Here is a 24,268-nt window from a genome sequence, read left to right as displayed (position 1 = left end):
TTCCTGTATAAATGATTTTCCTGTATAAATCGTTGGTTGTTAGGATGAAAAATGTCAGTTAAATGTATCATATAGGAGAGACACACAGTGATATTTGAGAAGTGAAATGAAGTTTATTGGATTTACAGAAAGTGCACAATAATTGTTTAAACAAAATTAGGCAGGTGCATAAATTTGGGCACCACAAAAAAGAAATGAAATCAATATTTAGTAGATCCTCCTTTTGCAGAAATTACAGCCTCTAAACACTTCCTGTAGGTTCCAATGAGAGTCTGGATTCTGGTTGAAGGTATTTTGGACCATTTCTCTTTGCAAAACATCTCTAGTTCATTCAGGTTTGATGGCTTCCGAGCATGGACAGCTCTCTCTAACTCACACCACAGATTTTTAATTATATTCAGGTCTGGGGACTGAGATGGCCATTCCAGAACGTTGTACTTGTTCCTCTGCATGAAGGCCTTAGTGGATTTTGAGCAGTGTTTAGGGTCGTTGTCTTGTTGAAAGATCCAGCCCCAGCGCAGCTTCAGCTTTGTCACTGATTCCTAGACATTGGAATCCAGAATCTGCTGATACTGAGTGGAATCCATGCGTCCCTCAACTTTGACAAGATTCCCAGTCCCTGCACTGGCCACACAGCCCCACAGCATGATGGAATCACCACCATATTTTACTGTAGGTAGCAGGTGTTTTTCCTCCATGCATAATATCCCTTGTTATGCCCAAATAACTACATTTTAGTTTCATCAGTCCACAGCACCTTGTTCTAAAGGTGCTTTAGCATACATAAAGCGGCTCTGTTTGTGCTGTGGGCGGAGAAAAGGCTTCCTCTACATTTACTTGTGTAAAGTGTGCCGATGGTTGAATTATGCACAGTGACTCCATCTGCAGCAAGATGATGATGTAGGTCTTTGGTGCTGGTCTGTGGGTTGACTCTTGCCATTCATCGCTTCTGTTTATCCGAGATTTTTCTTGGTCTGCCACTTCGAGCCTTAACTTGAACTGAGCCTGTGGTCTTCCATTTCCTCAATATGTTCCTAACTGTGGAAACAGACAGCTGAAATCTGAGACGGCTTTCTGTATCCTTCCCCAACCATGATGGTGAACAATCTTTGTCTTCAGGACATTTGAGAGTTGTTTTGAGACCCCCATGTTGCTACTCTTCAGAGAAAATTAAGAGTAGGGAAACTTACAATGGACTCCGTTAAATACTTTTTCTCATAATTTGATTCACCTGTGTATGTAGGTCAGGGGTGTCAGGCTAGTCTGGTCAATGACTATAGGTCAGGCTGTATGCCCATATGACTGACCTATAGCCCAGCCCGTAACACCTGCACAAATTCCTACCTAAGACAGAACTACAGTAACCCTGCAGGTAGATGTAGCATACAGACTGACAGATAGTATCCACCAAACAAACCAGTAGTTATTATACAAGGCACAGTATTCACAAGTAGTATAGTCACCTGAAGGCTGAGGCAGTCCAGATGATAGTCAGGTGACTGCAGGCTGGTGAGGCAGTTCAAAAGGTGCGTACACACGCATTACCAGATGCAACAACGGGTCCGCTGGACCCTCCCGCTGGGCGGTCTTTAGCCGACAGTGTGCGCGTGTGTACATGCTGTCGGCGGACTGATAAGGCTCTTTCTGAACGATCTGCTCAGAACGTCCACCTACACCTAAACACTTTACAGGTAGCGTGGTCTGTTCAAGTCAATGTCGGTCCAGGCAGAGTTCAAGGGAGTCCTTAATCAAGCAGGGGTCTATCCAGGCGGCAATCAGACGAGTCCAGGTACAAAGCAAAGTTAGCAACAGGTAATCCAATCGAAGACAAAGTCAGGAACAAGCAGTGGTCGGCAACGGGAATCAATCTAGAGTAAAGCTTGGTCAGGATACAAGGCAGTCGGCAAAAGAGATCAATCAGAGTGTGAGCGCATACCCAGCAACACGCCACAGCTAATGCTATCACGGGCGATGTCTGAGGGCGCTCACCTTAGCTATATACAAGGACTAACCAATCAGAAAGTAAAGGAATCCAAATTAACCAATAACTCAGCAGCGTGTCCGCAGATCAGCTGACACGCAATGAACCCATGTGGCTACTGTTTACAGCGGCGGAGCGCGTACTGAGAACACGTCGACCGCTTATCCAATGGAAGCTGACATTTTTTATTGTAACAACCAATGTATACAGGAAAATCATGACGATTAACAAGGTTGCCCAAACTTTTGCATCCCACTGTATTTATGCCAGAAGATCAACAGGACTGCCAGGCAACTGCCATTGTTTACAATAAAATAAATATGGCAATATATCCTTCTCACCTCGGGTTCCTTTTAAAAAACAACTGACGTGAGAGGGATATGAAGGCGGTTATTTCCTGTTAAACAATACCAGTTGCCTGGCAGCCCTGCTGGTGTGTTTGGCTGCAGTAGTGTCTGAATCACACCAGAAACAAGCATGTGGCTAATCTTGTCAGATCGGACAATAATGTCAGAAACACCTGATCTGCTGCATGCTTGTTCAGGGGCTATGGCTAACAGTATTAGAGGCAGAGGGTCAGCAGGGCTGCCAAGCAACTGGTATCGCTTAAAAGGAAATAAACATGGCAGCCTCCATATACCTCTCTCTTCAGTTGTTCTTTAAATATAATACATTTCTTTGGCTGCGGAGAACTCAAAGGTGGCAAGGCCTAAGCAGCACATTTCAATTTTAAAGTTAAAAATGCATTTTTAAAGTTTTAGTTAAATCATTAGCTGCGCTCTCATATGAAATGAAGCAAATCAACTGCAGTTCTACTTAAATGCAAAGCTGAACTGAAAAATGAGAATCTAAATAAACATACACACATCATACTTACCTTCCATGTAGTCTACTCCTCACTCTCTTTCTCCTCTCCCGCATCCTGTTTGTCCACTGTGATCAGTTGGGATTCTCTGTCCTCTATTTTAAAAATGGCCATTACCCCATAACAGCTTCCTGGTTAGTACACTGCTAAACTGTAATATTTCCCACTTGAGCCATAGGGAAACATGGACATTACATTGCACATCAGTTGCTCTTTCAGTTATAACTGACAGCAACTGATGTATAACTGACAGCAACTGATATAGAGCAAAAGGGCCCTAGTGGCTTCAGCTTCCTGAGAGACAAGTTTGACTAGATCTAGTCAGAACTGGAAGGAATTGTTGTTAGAAGAAAATGGTGAGCTTCTGAGAGGAACTGACGGCGAGGTAAGTATGTAATATTCATGTGCAGGTACATCATGTGTTTGTTTTACATCATTTTTCTCAGTTCAGGTTCCCTTTAAGCAGGAGTCAGAAGCCTTGTTGACTGAGAGATCCATAAATGTATGCCACATATTTTAAAATGTAATTATGTGAGAGCCATACAATATGTTTCAAACTGGCACAGTGTGCATGCGCAGCAGAGGGCTCACGTTCCTGTTACCATGGTGATGTGTATACAGTTATTCCTCCGGGCAGTGGTAGTGTCAGACACGTCTTCAGCCTCTCTTGGGTTTCAGCAACATCAGCAATTTCGCCGCCAGACAGGAGAAATGCCAACTAACAGCTTGTACAATTAGCTAGCTAAGTTGGGGGTTGATTCACTTTATTAGATAAGATCGCTGCACTTTGGCCCAATAGGTTGCTTGTCAAGTGAAAGGCAGCCTATTGGGCCAATCAAAGTGCAGGGATCTCGTCCTATAAAGTCACTGGACCTGACGGGGTGTAGGGTGGGACAGTTGCAGCAGCCGTTAGTTTTGGGGGAGGAGCGAGTAAGTTAGTAGTGCTGCTACAGCAGTAACGTGCCTACTTTGAAAATGTTACTTGCGCTGCCACACTAGCTGTGCTGCTTGAGCACTGTAGCTTAGTGACTCAACCCCTAGTGATTTGTCTGTGAGCCAGATGCAGCCATCAGAAGAGCCACATCTGGCTCCCGAGCCATAGGTCCCCTACCCCTGCCCCCCTGTAACGCCAGCAGTGACAGTACCAGCAGCAACCCCTCCCCCGCATTACCTTGATTAGTTCCGCAGCCTCGATGTGCCAGACTTTCACCACTCCTTTCTCACAGCCGCTCACCGCCATATTCTCCCGCATTTTCACCGCCAGCACCGCCTCCTTGTGCTTAAAGGTCCGCAGGCATTTCCCGGTCTCCACATTCCACACTGAGGAATAGAAAAGATTTACTGATATAAATAATGTGCAGAACAGGAGAAGTTCTGGTGTAGTGCTCTTTGCTATGCCGGGCTTATGGGAAGGCAACACAGGCAACAGCCTAGGGCAGAAGAGCATTGTGGGTGAGAGGCTAGCTTTCTGTTTCATTGTCTCCACATATTTTTTTCTTCTATAAAGCAAAATACGTTTCCATCCTTAGTATCCCCGGAGTGACACTTATCCTGCAAGTCCCTGATCATGGAAGATTGAAATAATTAAAACAAAATCACTGATAATTACCACAAAATACATCTTCTGTGATGATGCTCAGCTTGTAATAAACAATGCAGGTTGCCTGGCTTCTGTGCTGAGGCTCCGCCTCCAATAGTATAATTCATTGCCCCGGAATGAGCATGCAGATCAGATGTGTGAGTCTGGTGTGCCTCTGCTGGCTGCATGCTTGTTCCAAGTGTGACTCCCATGGCTGCATGCTTGTTCCAGGTGTGACTCCGCTGGCTGCATGGTTGTTCCAAGTGTGACTCCCCTGGCTGCATGCTTGTTCCAAGTGTGACTCCCCTGGCTGCATGCTTGTTCCAGGTGTGACACTGCTGGCTGCATGCTTGTCCCAGGTGTGACTCCGCTGGCTGCATGCTTGTTCCAAGTGTGACTCCCCTGGCTGCATGCTTGTTCCAGGTGTGACACTGCTGGCTGCATGCTTGTCCCAGGTGTGACTCCGCTGGCTGCATGCTTGTTCCAGGTGTGACTCCGCTGGCTGCATGCTTGTTCCAGGTGTGACTCCGCTGGCTGCATGCTTGTTCCAGGTGTGACACTGCTGGCTGCATGCTTGTTCCAGGTGTGACTCCGCTGGCTGCATGCTTGTTCCAGGTGTGACTCCGCTGGCTGCATGCTTGTTCCAGGTGTGACTCCGCTGGCTGCATGCTTGTTCCAGGTGTGACTCCGCTGGCTGCATGCTTGTTCCAGGTGTGACTCCGCTGGCTGCATGCTTGTTCCAGGTGTGACTCCGCTGGCTGCATGCTTGTTCCAGGTGTGACTCCGCTGGCTGCATGCTTGTTCCAGGTGTGACTCCGCTGGCTGCATGCTTGTTCCAGGTGTGACTCTGCTGGCTGCATGCTTGTTCCAGGTGTGACTCCGCTGGCTGCGTGCTTGTTCCAGGTGTGACTCTGCTGGCTGCATGTTTGTTCCAGGCGTGACTCCGCTGGCTGCATGTTTGTTCCAGGTGTGACTCCACTGGCAGCATGCTTGTTCCAGGTGCTCCCCCCTTGGCTGCACGCTTGTTCCAGGTGTGACTCTGCTGGCTGCGTGCTTGTTCCAGGTGTGACTCCGCTTGCTGCGTGCTTGTTCCAGGTGAGACTCTGCTGGCTTCATCCTTGTTCCAGGTGTGACTCCACTGACTGCATGCTTGTTCCAGGTGTGACCCTGCTGGCTACATGCTTGTTCCAGGTGTGACTCTGCTGGCTGTGTGCTTGTTCCAGGTGTGACTTCGCTGGCTGCGTGCTTGTTCCAGGTGTGACTCTACTGGCTGCATGCTTGTTCCAGGTGTGACTCCGCTGGCTGCGTGCTTGTTCGAGGTGTGACTCCACTGGCTGCATGCTTGTTCCAGGTGTGACTCTGCTGACTGCATGCTTGTTCCAGGTGTGACTGCTGGCTGCATGCTTGTTCCAGGTGTGACTCCGCTGGCTGCATGCTTGTTCCAGGTGTGAGTCTCTGCAGAATGTTTGTTTCCTGGGAGTTCTAAAGCCAGATGAAAAAGTATCCTGATCTCCAGAATACTCTGGGAGGAGAATTCTGCATAGCTAAACAGCCTAGGCTGTGACATCACTGGGAGGGCGGAGCTACATACCAAGATACAGAAATATATAGATACAGGAAGTGTTTCTGATGCTGAAACTAAGATAATTAACGTACTGCATTCTGCTATATGCCACTACAGGGCCTCTTTACTGCATCCTGCTATATGTCACTACAGGGCCTCTTTACTGCATTCCGCTATATGTCACTACAGGGCCTCTTTACTTTATTCTGCTATATGTCACTACAGGGCCTCTTTACTGCATTCTGCTGTATGTCGCTACAGGGCCTCTTTACTGCATTCTGCTATATGTCACTACAGGGCCTCTTTACTGCATTCTGCTATATCACTACAGGCCCTCTTTACTGAATCCTGCTACATGTCACTACAGGGCCTCTTTACTGCATTCTGCTATTTGTCACTACAGGGCCTCTTTACTGTATTCTGCCATATGTCACTACAGGGCCTCTTTACTGCATTCTGCTATATGTCACTACAGGGCCTCTTTACTGCATTCTGCTATATGTCACTACAGGGCCTCTTTACTGCATTCTGCTATATATCACTACAGGGCCTCTTTACTGCTTTCTACTATATATCACTACAGGGCCTCTTTACTGCATTCTACTATATGTCACTACAGGACCTCTTTACTGCATTCTGCTATATGTCATTACAGGGCCTCTTTACTGCATTCTGCTATATGTCACTACAGGGCCTCTTTACTACATTCTGCTATATGTCACTACAGGGCCTCTTTACTGCATTCCGCTATATGTCACTACAGGGCCTCTTTACTGCATTCTGCTATATGTCACTACAGGGCCTCTTTACTGCATTCTGCTATATGTCACTACAGGGCCTCTTTACTGCATTCTGCTATATGTCACTACAGGGCCTCTTTACTGCATTCTGCTATATGTCACTACAGGGCCTCTTTACTGCATTCCACTACTATATGTCACTACAGGGCCTCTTTACTGCATTCTGCTATATGTCACTACAGGGCCTCTTTACTGCATTCTGCTATATGTCACTACAGGGCCTCTTTACTGCATTCTGCTATATGTTACTACAGGGCCTCTTTACTACATTCTGCTATATGTCACTACAGGGCCTCTTTACTGCATTCTGCTATATGTCATTACAGGGCCTCTTTACTGCATTCTGCTATATGTCACTACAGGGCCTCTTTACTGCATTCCGCTATATGTCACTACAGGGCCTCTTTACTGCATTCCGCTCTATGTCACTACCGGGCCTCCTTACTGCATTCTGCTATATTTCATTACAGGGCCTCATTACTGCATTCTGCTATATGTCACTACAGGGCCTCTTTACTGCATTCTGCTATATGTCACTACAGGGCCTCTTTACTGCATTCTGATATATGTCACTACAGGGCCTCTTTACTGCATTCTGCTATATGTCGCTACAGGGCCTCCTTACTGCATTCTGCTATATTTCATTACAGGGCCTCATTACTGCATTCTGCTATATGTCACTACAGGGCCTCTTTACTGCATTCTGCTGTATGTCACTACAGGGCCTCTTTACTGCATTCTGATATATGTCACTACAGGGCCTCTTTACTGCATTCTGCTATATGTCACTACAGGGCCTTTTTACTGCATTCTACTATATGTCACTACAGAGCCTCTTTACTACATTCTGCTATATGTCACTACAGGGCCTCTTTACTACATTCTGCTATATGTCACTACAGGGCCTCTTTACTGCATTCTGCTATATGTCACTACAGGGCCTCTTTACTGCATTCTGCTATATGTCACTACAGGGCCTCTTTCCTGCATTCTGCTATATGTCACTACAGGGCTTCTTTACTGCATTCTACTATATGTCACTACAGGGCCTCTTTACTGCATTCTGCTATATGTCACTAAAGGGCCTCTTTACGGCATTCTGCTATATGCCACTACAGGGTCTCTTTACTGCATTCTGCTATATGTCGCTACAGGGCCTCTTTACTGCATTCTGCTATATGTCACTACAGGGCCTATTTACTGCATTCTACTATATGTCACTACAGGGCCTCTTTACTGCATTCTACTATACGTCACTACAGGGCATCTTTACTGCATTCTGCTATATCACTACAGGGCCTCCTTACTGCATTCTGCTATATTTCATTACAGGGCCTCATTACTGCATTCTGCTATATGTCACTACAGGGCCTCTTTACTGCATTCTGCTATATGTCACTACAGGGCCTCTTTACTGCATTCTGCTATATGTCACTACAGGGCCTCTTTACTGCATTCTGATATATGTCACTACAGGGCCTCTTTACTGCATTCTACTATATGTCACTACAGGGCCTCTTTACTGCATTCTACTATATGTCACTACAGGGCCTCTTTACTGCATTCTGCTATATGTCACTACAGGGCCTCTTTACTGCATTCTGATATATGTCACTACAGGGCCTCTTTACTGCATTCTACTATATGTCACTACAGGGCCTCTTTACTGCATTCTGCTATATGTCACTACAGGGCCTCTTTACTGCATTCTGCTATATGTCATTACAGGGCCTCATTACTGCATTCCGCTATATGTCACTACAGGGCTTCTTTACTGCATTCTGCTATATGTCACTACAGGGCCTCTTTACTGCATTCTGATATATGTCACTACAGGGCCTCTTTACTGCATTCTGATATATGTCACTACAGGGCCTCTTTACTGCGTTCTGCTATATGTCACTACAGGGCCTCTTTACTGCATTCCGCTATATGTCATTACAGGGCCTCATTACTGCATTCTGCTATATGTCACTACAGGGCCTCTTTACTGCCTTCTGCTATATGTCACTACAGGGCCTCTTTACTGCATTCTGCTATATGTCACTACAGGGCCTCTTTACTGCATTCTGCTATATGTCACTACAGGGCCTCTTTACTGCATTCTGATATATGTCACTACAGGGCCTCTTTACTGCATTCTGATATATGTCACTACAGGGCATCTTTACTGCATTCTGCTATATGTCACTACAGGGCCTCTTTACTGCATTCAGCTATATGCCACTACAGGGCCTCTTTACTGCATTCTGCTATATGTCATTACAGGGCCTCATTACTGCATTCCGCTATATGTCACTACAGGGCCTCTTTACTGCATTCCGCTATATGTCACTACAGGGCCTCTTTACTGCATTCTGCTATATGTCATTACAGGGCCTCATTACTGCATTCCGCTATATGTCACTACAGGGCCTCTTTACTGCATTCCGCTATATGTCATTACAGGGCCTCCTTACTGCATTCTGCTATATGTCATTACAGGGCCTTATTACTGCATTCCGCTATATGCCACTACAGGGCCTCTTTACTGCATTCTGCTATATGTCATTACAGGGCCTTATTACTGCATTCCGCTATATGTCACTACAGGGCCTCTTTACTGCATTCTGCTATATGTCATTACAGGGCCTTATTACTGCATTCCGCTATATGCCACTACAGGGCCTCTTTACTGCATTCTGCTATATGTCATTACAGGGCCTTATTACTGCATTCCGCTATATGCCACTACAGGGCCTCTTTACTGCATTCTGCTATATGTCATTACAGGGCCTCATTACTGCATTCCGCTATATGTCACTACAGGGCCTCTTTACTGCATTCTGCTATATGTCACTACAGGGCCTCTTTACTGCATTCCACTATGTCACTACAGGGCCTCTATACTGCATTCTGCTATATGTCATTACAGGGCCTTATTACTGCATTCCGCTATATGCCACTACAGGGCCTCTTTACTGCATTCTACTATGTGTCACTACAGGGCCTCTTTACTGCATTCTGCTATATGTCATTACAGGGCCTCTTTACTGCATTCTGCTATATGTCACTACAGGGCCTCTTTCCTGCATTCTGCTATATGTCACTACAGGGCTTCTTTACTGCATTCTACTATATGTCACTACAGGGCCTCTTTACTGCATTCTGCTATATGTCACTAAAGGGCCTCTTTACGGCATTCTGCTATATGCCACTACAGGGTCTCTTTACTGCATTCTGCTATATGTCGCTACAGGGCCTCTTTACTGCATTCTGCTATATGTCACTACAGGGCCTATTTACTGCATTCTACTATATGTCACTACAGGGCCTCTTTACTGCATTCTACTATACGTCACTACAGGGCATCTTTACTGCATTCTGCTATATCACTACAGGGCCTCCTTACTGCATTCTGCTATATTTCATTACAGGGCCTCATTACTGCATTCTGCTATATGTCACTACAGGGCCTCTTTACTGCATTCTGCTATATGTCACTACAGGGCCTCTTTACTGCATTCTGCTATATGTCACTACAGGGCCTCTTTACTGCATTCTGATATATGTCACTACAGGGCCTCTTTACTGCATTCTACTATATGTCACTACAGGGCCTCTTTACTGCATTCTGCTATATGTCACTACAGGGCCTCTTTACTGCATTCTGATATATGTCACTACAGGGCCTCTTTACTGCATTCTACTATATGTCACTACAGGGCCTCTTTACTGCATTCTGCTATATGTCACTACAGGGCCTCTTTACTGCATTCTGCTATATGTCATTACAGGGCCTCATTACTGCATTCCGCTATATGTCACTACAGGGCTTCTTTACTGCATTCTGCTATATGTCACTACAGGGCCTCTTTACTGCATTCTGATATATGTCACTACAGGGCCTCTTTACTGCATTCTGATATATGTCACTACAGGGCCTCTTTACTGCGTTCTGCTATATGTCACTACAGGGCCTCTTTACTGCATTCCGCTATATGTCATTACAGGGCCTCATTACTGCATTCTGCTATATGTCACTACAGGGCCTCTTTACTGCCTTCTGCTATATGTCACTACAGGGCCTCTTTACTGCATTCTGCTATATGTCACTACAGGGCCTCTTTACTGCATTCTGCTATATGTCACTACAGGGCCTCTTTACTGCATTCTGATATATGTCACTACAGGGCCTCTTTACTGCATTCTGATATATGTCACTACAGGGCATCTTTACTGCATTCTGCTATATGTCACTACAGGGCCTCTTTACTGCATTCAGCTATATGCCACTACAGGGCCTCTTTACTGCATTCTGCTATATGTCATTACAGGGCCTCATTACTGCATTCCGCTATATGTCACTACAGGGCCTCTTTACTGCATTCCGCTATATGTCACTACAGGGCCTCTTTACTGCATTCTGCTATATGTCATTACAGGGCCTCATTACTGCATTCCGCTATATGTCACTACAGGGCCTCTTTACTGCATTCCGCTATATGTCACTACAGGGCCTCCTTACTGCATTCCGCTATATGTCACTACAGGGCTTCTTTACTGCATTCTGCTATATGTCACTACAGGGCCTCTTTACTGCATTCTGATATATGTCACTACAGGGCCTCTTTACTGCATTCTGATATATGTCACTACAGGGCCTCTTTACTGCGTTCTGCTATATGTCACTACAGGGCCTCTTTACTGCATTCCGCTATATGTCATTACAGGGCCTCATTACTGCATTCTGCTATATGTCACTACAGGGCCTCTTTACTGCCTTCTGCTATATGTCACTACAGGGCCTCTTTACTGCATTCTGCTATATGTCACTACAGGGCCTCTTTACTGCATTCTGCTATATGTCACTACAGGGCCTCTTTACTGCATTCTGATATATGTCACTACAGGGCCTCTTTACTGCATTCTGATATATGTCACTACAGGGCATCTTTACTGCATTCTGCTATATGTCACTACAGGGCCTCTTTACTGCATTCAGCTATATGCCACTACAGGGCCTCTTTACTGCATTCTGCTATATGTCATTACAGGGCCTCATTACTGCATTCCGCTATATGTCACTACAGGGCCTCTTTACTGCATTCCGCTATATGTCACTACAGGGCCTCTTTACTGCATTCTGCTATATGTCATTACAGGGCCTCATTACTGCATTCCGCTATATGTCACTACAGGGCCTCTTTACTGCATTCCGCTATATGTCACTACAGGGCCTCCTTACTGCATTCTGCTATATGTCATCACAGGGCCTTATTACTGCATTCCGCTATATGCCACTACAGGGCCTCTTTACTGCATTCTGCTATATGTCATTACAGGGCCTTATTACTGCATTCCGCTATATGTCACTACAGGGCCTCTTTACTGCATTCCGCTATATGTCACTACAGGGCCTCTTTACTGCATTCTGCTATATGTCATTACAGGGCCTCATTACTGCATTCCGCTATATGTCACTACAGGGCCTCTTTACTGCATTCCGCTATATGTCATTACAGGGCCTCCTTACTGCATTCTGCTATATGTCATTACAGGGCCTTATTACTGCATTCCGCTATATGCCACTACAGGGCCTCTTTACTGCATTCTGCTATATGTCATTACAGGGCCTTATTACTGCATTCCGCTATATGTCACTACAGGGCCTCTTTACTGCATTCTGCTATATGTCATTACAGGGCCTTATTACTGCATTCCGCTATATGCCACTACAGGGCCTCTTTACTGCATTCTGCTATATGTCATTACAGGGCCTTATTACTGCATTCCGCTATATGCCACTACAGGGCCTCTTTACTGCATTCTGCTATATGTCATTACAGGGCCTCATTACTGCATTCCGCTATATGTCACTACAGGGCCTCTTTACTGCATTCTGCTATATGTCACTACAGGGCCTCTTTACTGCATTCCACTATGTCACTACAGGGCCTCTATACTGCATTCTGCTATATGTCATTACAGGGCCTTATTACTGCATTCCGCTATATGCCACTACAGGGCCTCTTTACTGCATTCTACTATGTGTCACTACAGGGCCTCTTTACTGCATTCTGCTATATGTCATTACAGGGCCTCTTTACTGCATTCTGCTATATGTCACTACAGGGCCTCTTTCCTGCATTCTGCTATATGTCACTACAGGGCTTCTTTACTGCATTCTACTATATGTCACTACAGGGCCTCTTTACTGCATTCTGCTATATGTCACTAAAGGGCCTCTTTACGGCATTCTGCTATATGCCACTACAGGGTCTCTTTACTGCATTCTGCTATATGTCGCTACAGGGCCTCTTTACTGCATTCTGCTATATGTCACTACAGGGCCTATTTACTGCATTCTACTATATGTCACTACAGGGCCTCTTTACTGCATTCTACTATACGTCACTACAGGGCATCTTTACTGCATTCTGCTATATCACTACAGGGCCTCCTTACTGCATTCTGCTATATTTCATTACAGGGCCTCATTACTGCATTCTGCTATATGTCACTACAGGGCCTCTTTACTGCATTCTGCTATATGTCACTACAGGGCCTCTTTACTGCATTCTGCTATATGTCACTACAGGGCCTCTTTACTGCATTCTGATATATGTCACTACAGGGCCTCTTTACTGCATTCTACTATATGTCACTACAGGGCCTCTTTACTGCATTCTGCTATATGTCACTACAGGGCCTCTTTACTGCATTCTGATATATGTCACTACAGGGCCTCTTTACTGCATTCTACTATATGTCACTACAGGGCCTCTTTACTGCATTCTGCTATATGTCACTACAGGGCCTCTTTACTGCATTCTGCTATATGTCATTACAGGGCCTCATTACTGCATTCCGCTATATGTCACTACAGGGCTTCTTTACTGCATTCTGCTATATGTCACTACAGGGCCTCTTTACTGCATTCTGATATATGTCACTACAGGGCCTCTTTACTGCATTCTGATATATGTCACTACAGGGCCTCTTTACTGCGTTCTGCTATATGTCACTACAGGGCCTCTTTACTGCATTCCGCTATATGTCATTACAGGGCCTCATTACTGCATTCTGCTATATGTCACTACAGGGCCTCTTTACTGCCTTCTGCTATATGTCACTACAGGGCCTCTTTACTGCATTCTGCTATATGTCACTACAGGGCCTCTTTACTGCATTCTGCTATATGTCACTACAGGGCCTCTTTACTGCATTCTGATATATGTCACTACAGGGCCTCTTTACTGCATTCTGATATATGTCACTACAGGGCATCTTTACTGCATTCTGCTATATGTCACTACAGGGCCTCTTTACTGCATTCAGCTATATGCCACTACAGGGCCTCTTTACTGCATTCTGCTATATGTCATTACAGGGCCTCATTACTGCATTCCGCTATATGTCACTACAGGGCCTCTTTACTGCATTCCGCTATATGTCACTACAGGGCCTCTTTACTGCATTCTGCTATATGTCATTACAGGGCCTCATTACTGCATTCCGCTATATGTCACTACAGGGCCTCTTTACTGCATTCCGCTATATGTCACTACAGGGCCTCCTTACTGCATTCCGCTATATGTCACTACAGGGCTTCTTTACTGCATTCTGCTATATGTCACTACAGGGCCTCTTTACTGCATTCTGATATATGTCACTACAGGGCCTCTTTACTGCATTCTGATATATGTCACTACAGGGCCTCTTTACTGCGTTCTGCTATATGTCACTACAGGGCCTCTTTACTGCATTCCGCTACATGTCATTACAGGGCCTCATTACTGCATTCTGCTATATGTCACTACAGGGCCTCTTTACTGCCTTCTGCTATATGTCACTACAGGGCCTCTTTACTGCATTCTGCTATATGTCACTACAGGGCCTCTTTACTGCATTCTGCTATATGTCACTACAGGGCCTCTTTACTGCATTCTGATATATGTCACTACAGGGCCTCTTTACTGCATTCTGATATATGTCACTACAGGGCATCTTTACTGCATTCTGCTATATGTCACTACAGGGCCTCTTTACTGCATTCAGCTATATGCCACTACAGGGCCTCTTTACTGCATTCTGCTATATGTCATTACAGGGCCTCATTACTGCATTCCGCTATATGTCACTACAGGGCCTCTTTACTGCATTCCGCTATATGTCACTACAGGGCCTCTTTACTGCATTCTGCTATATGTCATTACAGGGCCTCATTACTGCATTCCGCTATATGTCACTACAGGGCCTCTTTACTGCATTCCGCTATATGTCACTACAGGGCCTCCTTACTGCATTCTGCTATATGTCATTACAGGGCCTTATTACTGCATTCCGCTATATGCCACTACAGGGCCTCTTTACTGCATTCTGCTATATGTCATTACAGGGCCTTATTACTGCATTCCGCTATATGTCACTACAGGGCCTCTTTACTGCATTCTGCTATATGTCATTACAGGGCCTTATTACTGCATTCCGCTATATGCCACTACAGGGCCTCTTTACTGCATTCTGCTATATGTCATTACAGGGCCTTATTACTGCATTCCGCTATATGCCACTACAGGGCCTCTTTACTGCATTCTGCTATATGTCATTACAGGGCCTCATTACTGCATTCCGCTATATGTCACTACAGGGCCTCTTTACTGCATTCTGCTATATGTCACTACAGGGCCTCTTTACTGCATTCCACTATGTCACTACAGGGCCTCTATACTGCATTCTGCTATATGTCATTACAGGGCCTTATTACTGCATTCCGCTATATGCCACTACAGGGCCTCTTTACTGCATTCTACTATGTGTCACTACAGGGCCTCTTTACTGCATTCTGCTATATGTCATTACAGGGCCTCATTACTGCATTCTGCTATATGTCACTACAGGGCCTCTTGACTGCATTCTGCTATATGTCACTACAGGGCCTCCTTACTGCATTCTGCTATATGTCACTACAGGACCTCTAAGTCATTATGTGTTTCAGTGTTGCAGCTCACCTTTGACATGGCCGTCCTTGGCTCCGGACAGCAGGAGGTCCTCTTGCACATCCAGGCATGTGATGGTCTTCATGTGACCATGGAAAATGTGAAGGCAGACCCCTGTGTGTATATCCCACTGCCTGCAAAAGAATGTACAGTGATATGCTGCTCCTCTCCTGCAAGGGGTGATACAACACCGCTGGACACTCCAGAGATACAGACAACATGCATAACTGCAGTACCTATACTCTCCATATAAGCTGTTACTCTGTGCTTCTACTGATAGTAAACTAGCTGCAGTGTGTGCTGATCCCTGCTGCCTCCAGTATGTACAGTATAAGCTGTTACTTTGTGCCTGTACTGATAGTAAACTAGCTGCAGTGTGTGCTGATCTCTGATACCCACAGTATGTACAGTATAAGCTGTTACTCTGTGCCTGTACTGATAGTAAACTAGATGTGGTGTGTGCTGATCTTTGCTGCCTTCAGTATGTACAGTATAAAATGTTTCTCTGTGCCTCTACTGTTAGTAAACTAGCTGCAGTGTGTGCTGATCTCTGCTGCCTCCAGTATGTACAGTATAAGCTTTTATTCTGTCTGTACTGATAGTAAACTAGTTGCAGAGTGTGCTGGTCTCTGCTGCCTCCAGTATGTACAGTATAAGCTGCTACTCTGTGCTTGTACTGATAGTAAACTAGCTGTATGCTCCACATCTTCAACTGCAATCTTAGCCCCCTCTCTTCAGACAATCATATAATCTGTCATTCCTCAGTAGGCCGCAATTGCAGCATAGGGGGCGATATACAGTCTGGGACCGCGAACAATCACTCGCGTTCCCATGCCTGTCGGCCGGTGACGGCCAAACCGGAAGTGTTCGCCGGCGGGTCCTGGACCATCGGAGCGGAGCTGCGAGGGCACCGATTGGCTGCAGGGGGCTGAGGGAAGCCCCAGGTGAGTTAATCTCATTTTTTTTTACTTCACTTTAGGTTCACTTTAAGCTCAGCACACACCATACAATCTTGGTTGTACAGATTTACCAAATCTATGTAGTATAAGGGCCAACAGATTTAAAATACCTTTAATGATTGACTGGATAAGCTCTTATACTACATGAAAGTGGTACGATTGAACAACCAAGATTGTATGGTGTGTGTTGAGCCTTATCCAGTGTCACCCCTCTGTTAATTTATTGCCTTCTCAGCCATGTCTTGATATGACCCAGGGCTGCAAGGTTTTGTTACATTATAGCAGATGTTGTATAATCATTGCAGGGCAGGTTTTCGGCATTACTCGTATTCTCATCCCCAGAGACGCGGGATATCATCAGTGACTTTGCGTCCACCAGCTAGGTGCATTGTGGGTAAGAAGCAGATATTTCTCTCACCTGATACTGAGATCGAACCCTCCGCTGAACACAAAGCCTCTGTCCTCGCACAGCCGCACAACGCGAATGCTCCCGGAGTGCCCCTGGATAAGGGGCGGGGCCTGCGCCATCTCCACCATATCGTACAGCTTCACCTTCCTGTCTGTGGATCCTGCCGCCACCAGCCGGCCGCCATCGAAGTGGATGACTCTGTGCGGATCCCCTCTGAGTGACGACAAAGAGATGTGTGTGAGATATATGTGACCGGGACTATACATCAGACATAATCACAATCATAATCTCTCTCCTAAGGTGTAAACCATTTTATGGCCAGTTTCTCCCATGTTCACACTATGCTTATTTGGTAATAAGTTAGAGGTTAGGGTCCCTTACAGGACCCTGATAGCCTCATCGCGGTGGAAGGGTTCAGTACAGAACAATCTACATGCAAACTGTTTTTGGAAGCTAACGTCCTCCATTATGGTAATTGGAGCATCTGCTTTGAATGCAGGATGTGTACCCTGCCTATAATTGGGCTCTGTACACCTCTGCTGATGTCATTCAGATGCAGCCTGCATTGGGAAGAGATGCCACCTCTCCCTGCTGTCATGTTATTGCACCTCTGCTGGTAGTCATTCAGACGCAGCCTGCTTTGGGAGGAGCTGCCATCTCTCCCTGCTGTCATGTTATTGCACCTATGCTGGTAGTCATTCAGACGCAGCCTGCTTTGGGAAGAGCTGCCACCTCTCCCTGCTGTCATGTTATTGCACCTATGCTGGTAGTCATTCAGACGCAGCCTGCTTTGGGAAGCACTGCCACCTCTCCCTGCTGTCATGTTATTGCACCTATGCTGGTAGTCATTCAGACGCAGCCTGCTTTGGAAGAACTGCCATCTCTCCCTGCTGTCTTGTTACCCCTATGCTGGTAGTCATTCAGACGCAGCCTGATTTGGGAAGAGCTGCCACCTCTCCCTGCTGTCATGTTATTACACCTATGCTGGTAGTCATTCAGACGCAGCCTGCTTTGGAAGAACTGCCATCTCTCCCTGCTGTCTTGTTACCCCTATGCTGGTAGTCATTCAGACGCAGCCTGCTTTGGGAAGAGCTGCCACCTCTCCCTGCTGTCATGTTATTGCACCTATGCTGGTAGTCATTCAGATGCAGCCTGCATTGGGAAGAGCTGCCACCTCTCCCTGCTGTCATGTTATTGCACCTATGCTGGTAGTCATTCAGACGCAGCCTGCTTTGGGAAGCGCTGCCACCTCTCCCTGCTGTCATGTTATTGCACCTATGCTGGTAGTCATTCAGACACAGCCTGCTTTGGGAAGTGCTGTCACCTCTCCCTGCTGTCATGTTATTGCACCTATGCTGGTAGTCATTCAGATGCAGCCTGCATTGGGAAGAGCTGCCATCTCTCCCTGCTGTCATGTTATTGCACCTATGCTGGTAGTCATTCAGACGCAGCCTGCTTTGGGAAGAGCTGCCACCTCTCCCTGCTGTCATGTTATTGCACCTATGCTGGTAGTCATTCAGACTCGGCCTGCTTTGGGAGGAGCTGCCACCTCTCTCTGCTGTCATGTTATTGCACCTATGCTGGTAGTCATTCAGACGCAGCCTGCTTTGGGAAGCGCTGCCACTCCTTCCTGCTGTCATGTTATTGCGCCTATGCTGGTCGTCATTCAGACGCAGCCTGCTTTGGGAAGAGCTGCCACCTCTCCCTGCTGTCATGTTATTGCGCCTTTGCTGCTAGTCATTTAGACGCAGCCTGCTTTGGGAAGCGCCGCCACCTCTCCCTGCTGTCATGTTATTGCACCTATGCTGGTAGTCATTCAGATGCATCCTGCTTTGGGAAGCGCTGCCACCTCTCCCTGCTGTCATGTTATTGCACCTATGCTGGTAGTCATTCAGATCCAGCCTGCTTTGGGAATCGCAGCCACCTCTCCCTGCTGTCATGTTATTGCACCTATGCTGGTAGTCATTCAGATGCAGCCTGCTTTGGGAAGAGCTGCCACCTCTCCCTGCTGTCATGTTATTGCACCTATGCTGGTAGTCATTCAGACGCACCCTGCTTTGGGAAGCACTGCCACCTCTCCCTGCTGTCATGTTATTGCACCTATGCTGGTAGTCATTCAGACGCAGCCTGCTTTGGAAGTACTGCCATCTCTCCCTGCTGTCTTGTTACCCCTATGCTGGTAGTCATTCAGACGCAGCCTGATTTGGGAAGAGCTGCCACCTCTCCCTGCTGTCATGTTATTACACCTATGCTGGTAGTCATTCAGACGCAGCCTGCTTTGGAAGAACTGCCATCTCTCCCTGCTGTCTTGTTACCCCTATGCTGGTAGTCATTCAGACGCAGCCTGCTTTGGGAAGAGCTGCCACCTCTCCCTGCTGTCATGTTATTGCACCTATGCTGGTAGTCATTCAGACGCAGCCTGCTTTGGGAAGAGCTGCCACCTCTCCCTGCTGTCATGTTATTGCACCTATGCTGGTAGTCATTCAGATGCAGCCTGCATTGGGAAGAGCTGCCACCTCTCCCTGCTGTCATGTTATTGCACCTATGCTGGTAGTCATTCAGACGCAGCCTGCTTTGGGAAGCGCTGCCACCTCTCCCTGCTGTCATATTATTGCACCTATGCTGGTAGTCATTCAGACACAGCCTGCTTTGGGAAGCGCTGTCACCTCTCCCTGCTGTCATGTTATTGCACCTATGCTGGTAGTCATTCAGATGCAGCCTGCATTGGGAAGAGCTGCCATCTCTCCCTGCTGTCATGTTATTGCACCTATGCTGGTAGTCATTCAGACGCAGCCTGCTTTGGGAAGAGCTGCCACCTCTCCCTGCTGTCATGTTATTGCACCTATGCTGGTAGTCATTCAGACTCGGCCTGCTTTGGGAGGAGCTGCCACCTCTCTCTGCTGTCATGTTATTGCACCTATGCTGGTAGTCATTCAGACGCAGCCTGCTTTGGGAAGCGCTGCCACTCCTTCCTGCTGTCATGTTATTGCGCCTATGCTGGTCGTCATTCAGACGCAGCCTGCTTTGGGAAGAGCTGCCACCTCTCCCTGCTGTCATGTTATTGCGCCTTTGCTGCTAGTCATTTAGACGCAGCCTGCTTTGGGAAGCGCCGCCACCTCTCCCTGTTGTCATGTTATTGCACCTATGCTGGTAGTCATTCAGATGCATCCTGCTTTGGGAAGCGCTGCCACCTCTCCCTGCTGTCATGTTATTGCACCTATGCTGGTAGTCATTCAGATCCAGCCTGCTTTGGGAATCGCAGCCACCTCTCCCTGCTGTCATGTTATTGCACCTATGCTGGTAGTCATTCAGATGCAGCCTGCTTTGGGAAGAGCTGCCACCTCTCCCTGCTGTCATGTTATTGCACCTATGCTGGTAGTCATTCAGACGCACCCTGCTTTGGGAAGCGCTGCCACCTCTCCCAGCTGTCATGTTATTGCACCTATGCTGGTAGTCATTCAGATACAGCCTGCTTTGGGAAGCGCTGCCACCTCTCCCTGCTGTCATGTTATTGAACCTATGCTGGTAGTCATTCAGACGCACCCTGCTTTGGGAAGCGCTGCCACCTCTCCCTGCTGTCATGTTATTGCACCTATGCTGGTAGTCATTCAGACACAGCCTGCTTTGGGAAGCGCTGCCACCTCTCCCTGCTGTCATGTTATTGCACCTATGCTGGTCGTCATTCAGACACAGCCTGCATTGGGAAGCGCTGCCACCTCTCCCTGCTGTCATGTTATTGCACCTATGCTGGTAGTCATTCAGACACAGCCTGCTTTGGGAAGAGCTGCCACCTCTCCCTCCTATCATGTTATTGCACCTATGCTGGTAGTCATTCAGACGCAGCCTGCTTTGGGAAGAGCTGCCATCTCTCCCTGCTGTCTTGTTGAACCTATGCTGGTAGTCATTCAGACACAGCCTGCTTTGGGAGGAGCTGCCACCTCTCCCTGCTGTCATGTTATTGCACCTATGCTGGTAGTCATTCAGACACAGCCTGCTTTGGGAAGAGCTGCCATCTCTCCCTGCTGTCTTGTTGAACCTATGCTGGTAGTCATTCAGACACAGCCTGCTTTGGGAGGAGCTGCCACCTCTCCCTGCTGTCATGTTATTACACCTATGCTGGTAGTCATTCAGATGCAGCCTGCTTTGGGAGGAGCTGCCACCTCTCCCTGCTGTCATGTTATTGCACCTATGCTGGTAGTCATTCAGACGCAGCCTGCTTTGGGAAGAGCTGCCACCTCTCCCTGCTGTCATGTTATTGCACCTATGCTGGTAGTCATTCAGACGCAGCCTGCTTTGGGAAGCGCTGCCACCTCTCCCTGCTGTCATGTTATTGCACCTATGCTGGTAGTCATTCAGACGCAGCCTGCTTTGGGAGGAGCTGCCACCTCTCCCTGCTGTCATGTTATTGCACCTATGCTGATAGTCATTCAGATGCTGCCTGCTTTGGGAGGAGCTGCCACCCTCTCCCTGCTGTCATGTTATTGCACCTATGCTGGTCGTCATTCAGACACAGCCTGCTTTGGGAAGCGCTGCCACCTCTCCCTGCTGTCATGTTATTGCACCTATGCTGGTAGTCATTCAGACACAGCCTGCTTTGGGAAGAGCTGCCATCTCTCCCTGCTGTCTTGTTGAACCTATGCTGGTAGTCATTCAGACACAGCCTGCTTTGGGAGGAGCTGCCACCTCTCCCTGCTGTCATGTTATTACACCTATGCTGGTAGTCATTCAGATGCAGCCTGCTTTGGGAGGAGCTGCCACCTCTCCCTGCTGTCATGTTATTGCACCTATGCTGGTAGTCATTCAGACGCAGCCTGCTTTGGGAAGAGCTGCCACCTCTCCCTGCTGTCATGTTATTGCACCTATGCTGGTAGTCATTCAGACGCAGCCTGCTTTGGGAAGCGCTGCCACCTCTCCCTGCTGTCATGTTATTGCACCTATGCTGGTCGTCATTCAGACGCAGCCTGCTTTGGGAGGAGCTGCCACCTCTCCCTGCTGTCATGTTATTGCACCTATGCTGATAGTCATTCAGACGCTGCCTGCTTTGGGAGGAGCTGCCACCCTCTCCCTGCTGTCATGTTATTGCACCTATGCTGGTCGTCATTCAGACACAGCCTGCTTTGGGAAGCGCTGCCACCTCTCCCTGCTGTCATGTTATTGCACCTATGCTGGTAGTCATTCAGACACAGCCTGCTTTGGGAAGAGCTGCCACCTCTCCCTCCTATCATGTTATTGCACCTATGCTGGTAGTCATTCAGACGCAGCCTGCTTTGGGAAGAGCTGCCATCTCTCCCTGCTGTCTTGTTGAACCTATGCTGGTAGTCATTCAGACACAGCCTGCTTTGGGAGGAGCTGCCACCTCTCCCTGCTGTCATGTTATTGCACCTATGCTGGTAGTCATTCAGACACAGCCTGCTTTGGGAAGAGCTGCCATCTCTCCCTGCTGTCTTGTTGAACCTATGCTGGTAGTCATTCAGACACAGCCTGCTTTGGGAGGAGCTGCCACCTCTCCCTGCTGTCATGTTATTACACCTATGCTGGTAGTCATTCAGATGCAGCCTGCTTTGGGAGGAGCTGCCACCTCTCCCTGCTGTCATGTTATTGCACCTACGCTGGTAGTCATTCAGACGCAGCCTGCTTTGGGAAGAGCTGCCACCTCTCCCTGCTGTCATGTTATTGCACCTATGCTGGTAGTCATTCAGACGCAGCCTGCTTTGGGAGGAGCTGCCACCTCTCCCTGCTGTCATGTTATTGCACCTATGCTGATAGTCATTCAGACGCTGCCTGCTTTGGGAGGAGCTGCCACCCTCTCCGGATGGCCGTGTTACATTTGTATTTTTCTTACTATTCAGTACTAAAATAAAGTTGGTGATACATACATCTACCGATTTTGCGTCTGATGGACCCAGAGCAGGGACAAGGTCCTCCAGCACCCAAGGCTGAGACACCAAAGTGCGCCCCTCCATCCCTCCCACCTCAGCCGTCACACACTGATTGCTATTACACTAAGAGGCCCCTCCATCCCTCCCACCTCAGCCGTCACACACTGATTGCTATTAGACTAAGAGGCGCCACAGGGCCCACAACCTCCCCAACACCTTAATATCTAGTTATCTGGCTTGCAGTCACTGCTATGTATCCCCTTTTCTTATTTCTTTCTGCTTCATGCACAACTAGGAATGACAGCTGAATGAATTGTGCGCCCCCTCCTACACTGCGCCCTGAGGCTGGAGCCTCTCCAGCCTATGCCTCGGCCCGGCCCTGGATGGACCATCCGATTAAATATTTTTTTAAACAAATGAAAATCGGATCAATTTCAGGCTGAAATCAGTCATGCTGGAAAACAATGCTGTAATTTCGAGCAATATTGTAATGACCGACGTACGCAATGGATCCCCAGCCGCTGTCCTCCCAAGTGTTAAATGTCCACCCTGGTGCCCGTGGTCTGTAAATACTCACCTGTGTGTTGGCCCAAGTACTGGGCTCTTCCACCGTCACCCCCCCCCCTCCCCCCCATGTCCAGCGTTACCACGAGTGCCTGTAGCAAGTGGCACCAGGCGCGTATGTGATGTCACGTGGTACACACGCCACGTAGTACAGCTTTCGTGGTAAGGGCAGACTTGGGTGATGGCAGAAAACTGTGGGAGTAGTGAGAATTTGCAGAGCTAGTGCACTTGGGGGGGGAGGAGGGGCACACCGTGGGTGGGGGGCGCCAGGCAGGTGGTGGAGGTGGGGTCCCTAGGCAGATATCTGATAGATTTCATGTTGAAATCTATTGGGAATCAATCTGTTATGTATGGGCAGGCAACAGATCTCTGGTGAGGTTAAATCTTAGAGAGATCTGTCTCGTGGTTGATCTGCCCATCATCTGATGTATGGGCACCTTTTACATTTTTAGTTTTCTCACTTATCAGTTATAAAATTAACTTTACTGGGAGACCAACGGTTGGCGGTTGCTATGTTTAGATTCTTCAGGGCCCGGAGCTCTGGAACAGGGCAGGCAGGTAACCAGGTGGGCCTCCCTGTTCCCCCGCAGTCCATGCCTGGTTTTGAATGCAGCCAGACAGCAGATATCTGGAGTTCTGAGCTGGGGGCGAGCTGATTAGGATTGCAGCAGGTGTGCTGTAAGGTGG

At 47.5% G+C, this 24,268-nt stretch overlaps 1 protein-coding gene across 1 annotated transcript in view; it reads right to left on the bottom strand.

The window, feature by feature from the left end:
• The window catches only part of LOC137541430 (F-box and WD repeat domain containing protein 10B-like), a 60,832-nt gene that overhangs the window by 18,473 nt on the left and 18,091 nt on the right, over positions 1-24,268 (bottom strand). The window contains exons 6-8 of the mRNA XM_068262712.1: positions 17,148-17,351; positions 15,783-15,904; positions 4,018-4,166 (exon numbers count right to left, since the gene is read on the bottom strand). Of these exons, the coding sequence (XP_068118813.1) occupies positions 4,018-4,166; positions 15,783-15,904; positions 17,148-17,351 (475 nt within the window). The remainder of the gene's footprint in view (positions 1-4,017; positions 4,167-15,782; positions 15,905-17,147; positions 17,352-24,268) is intronic.

The sequence above is a fragment of the Hyperolius riggenbachi genome, chromosome 12 (assembly GCF_040937935.1).
Source record: "Hyperolius riggenbachi isolate aHypRig1 chromosome 12, aHypRig1.pri, whole genome shotgun sequence".
NCBI classification, from domain to species: domain Eukaryota; kingdom Metazoa; phylum Chordata; class Amphibia; order Anura; family Hyperoliidae; genus Hyperolius; species Hyperolius riggenbachi.
The sequence above is the reverse complement of the archived record's forward strand: the minus strand, read 5'-3'. Positions and strand labels throughout refer to the sequence as shown.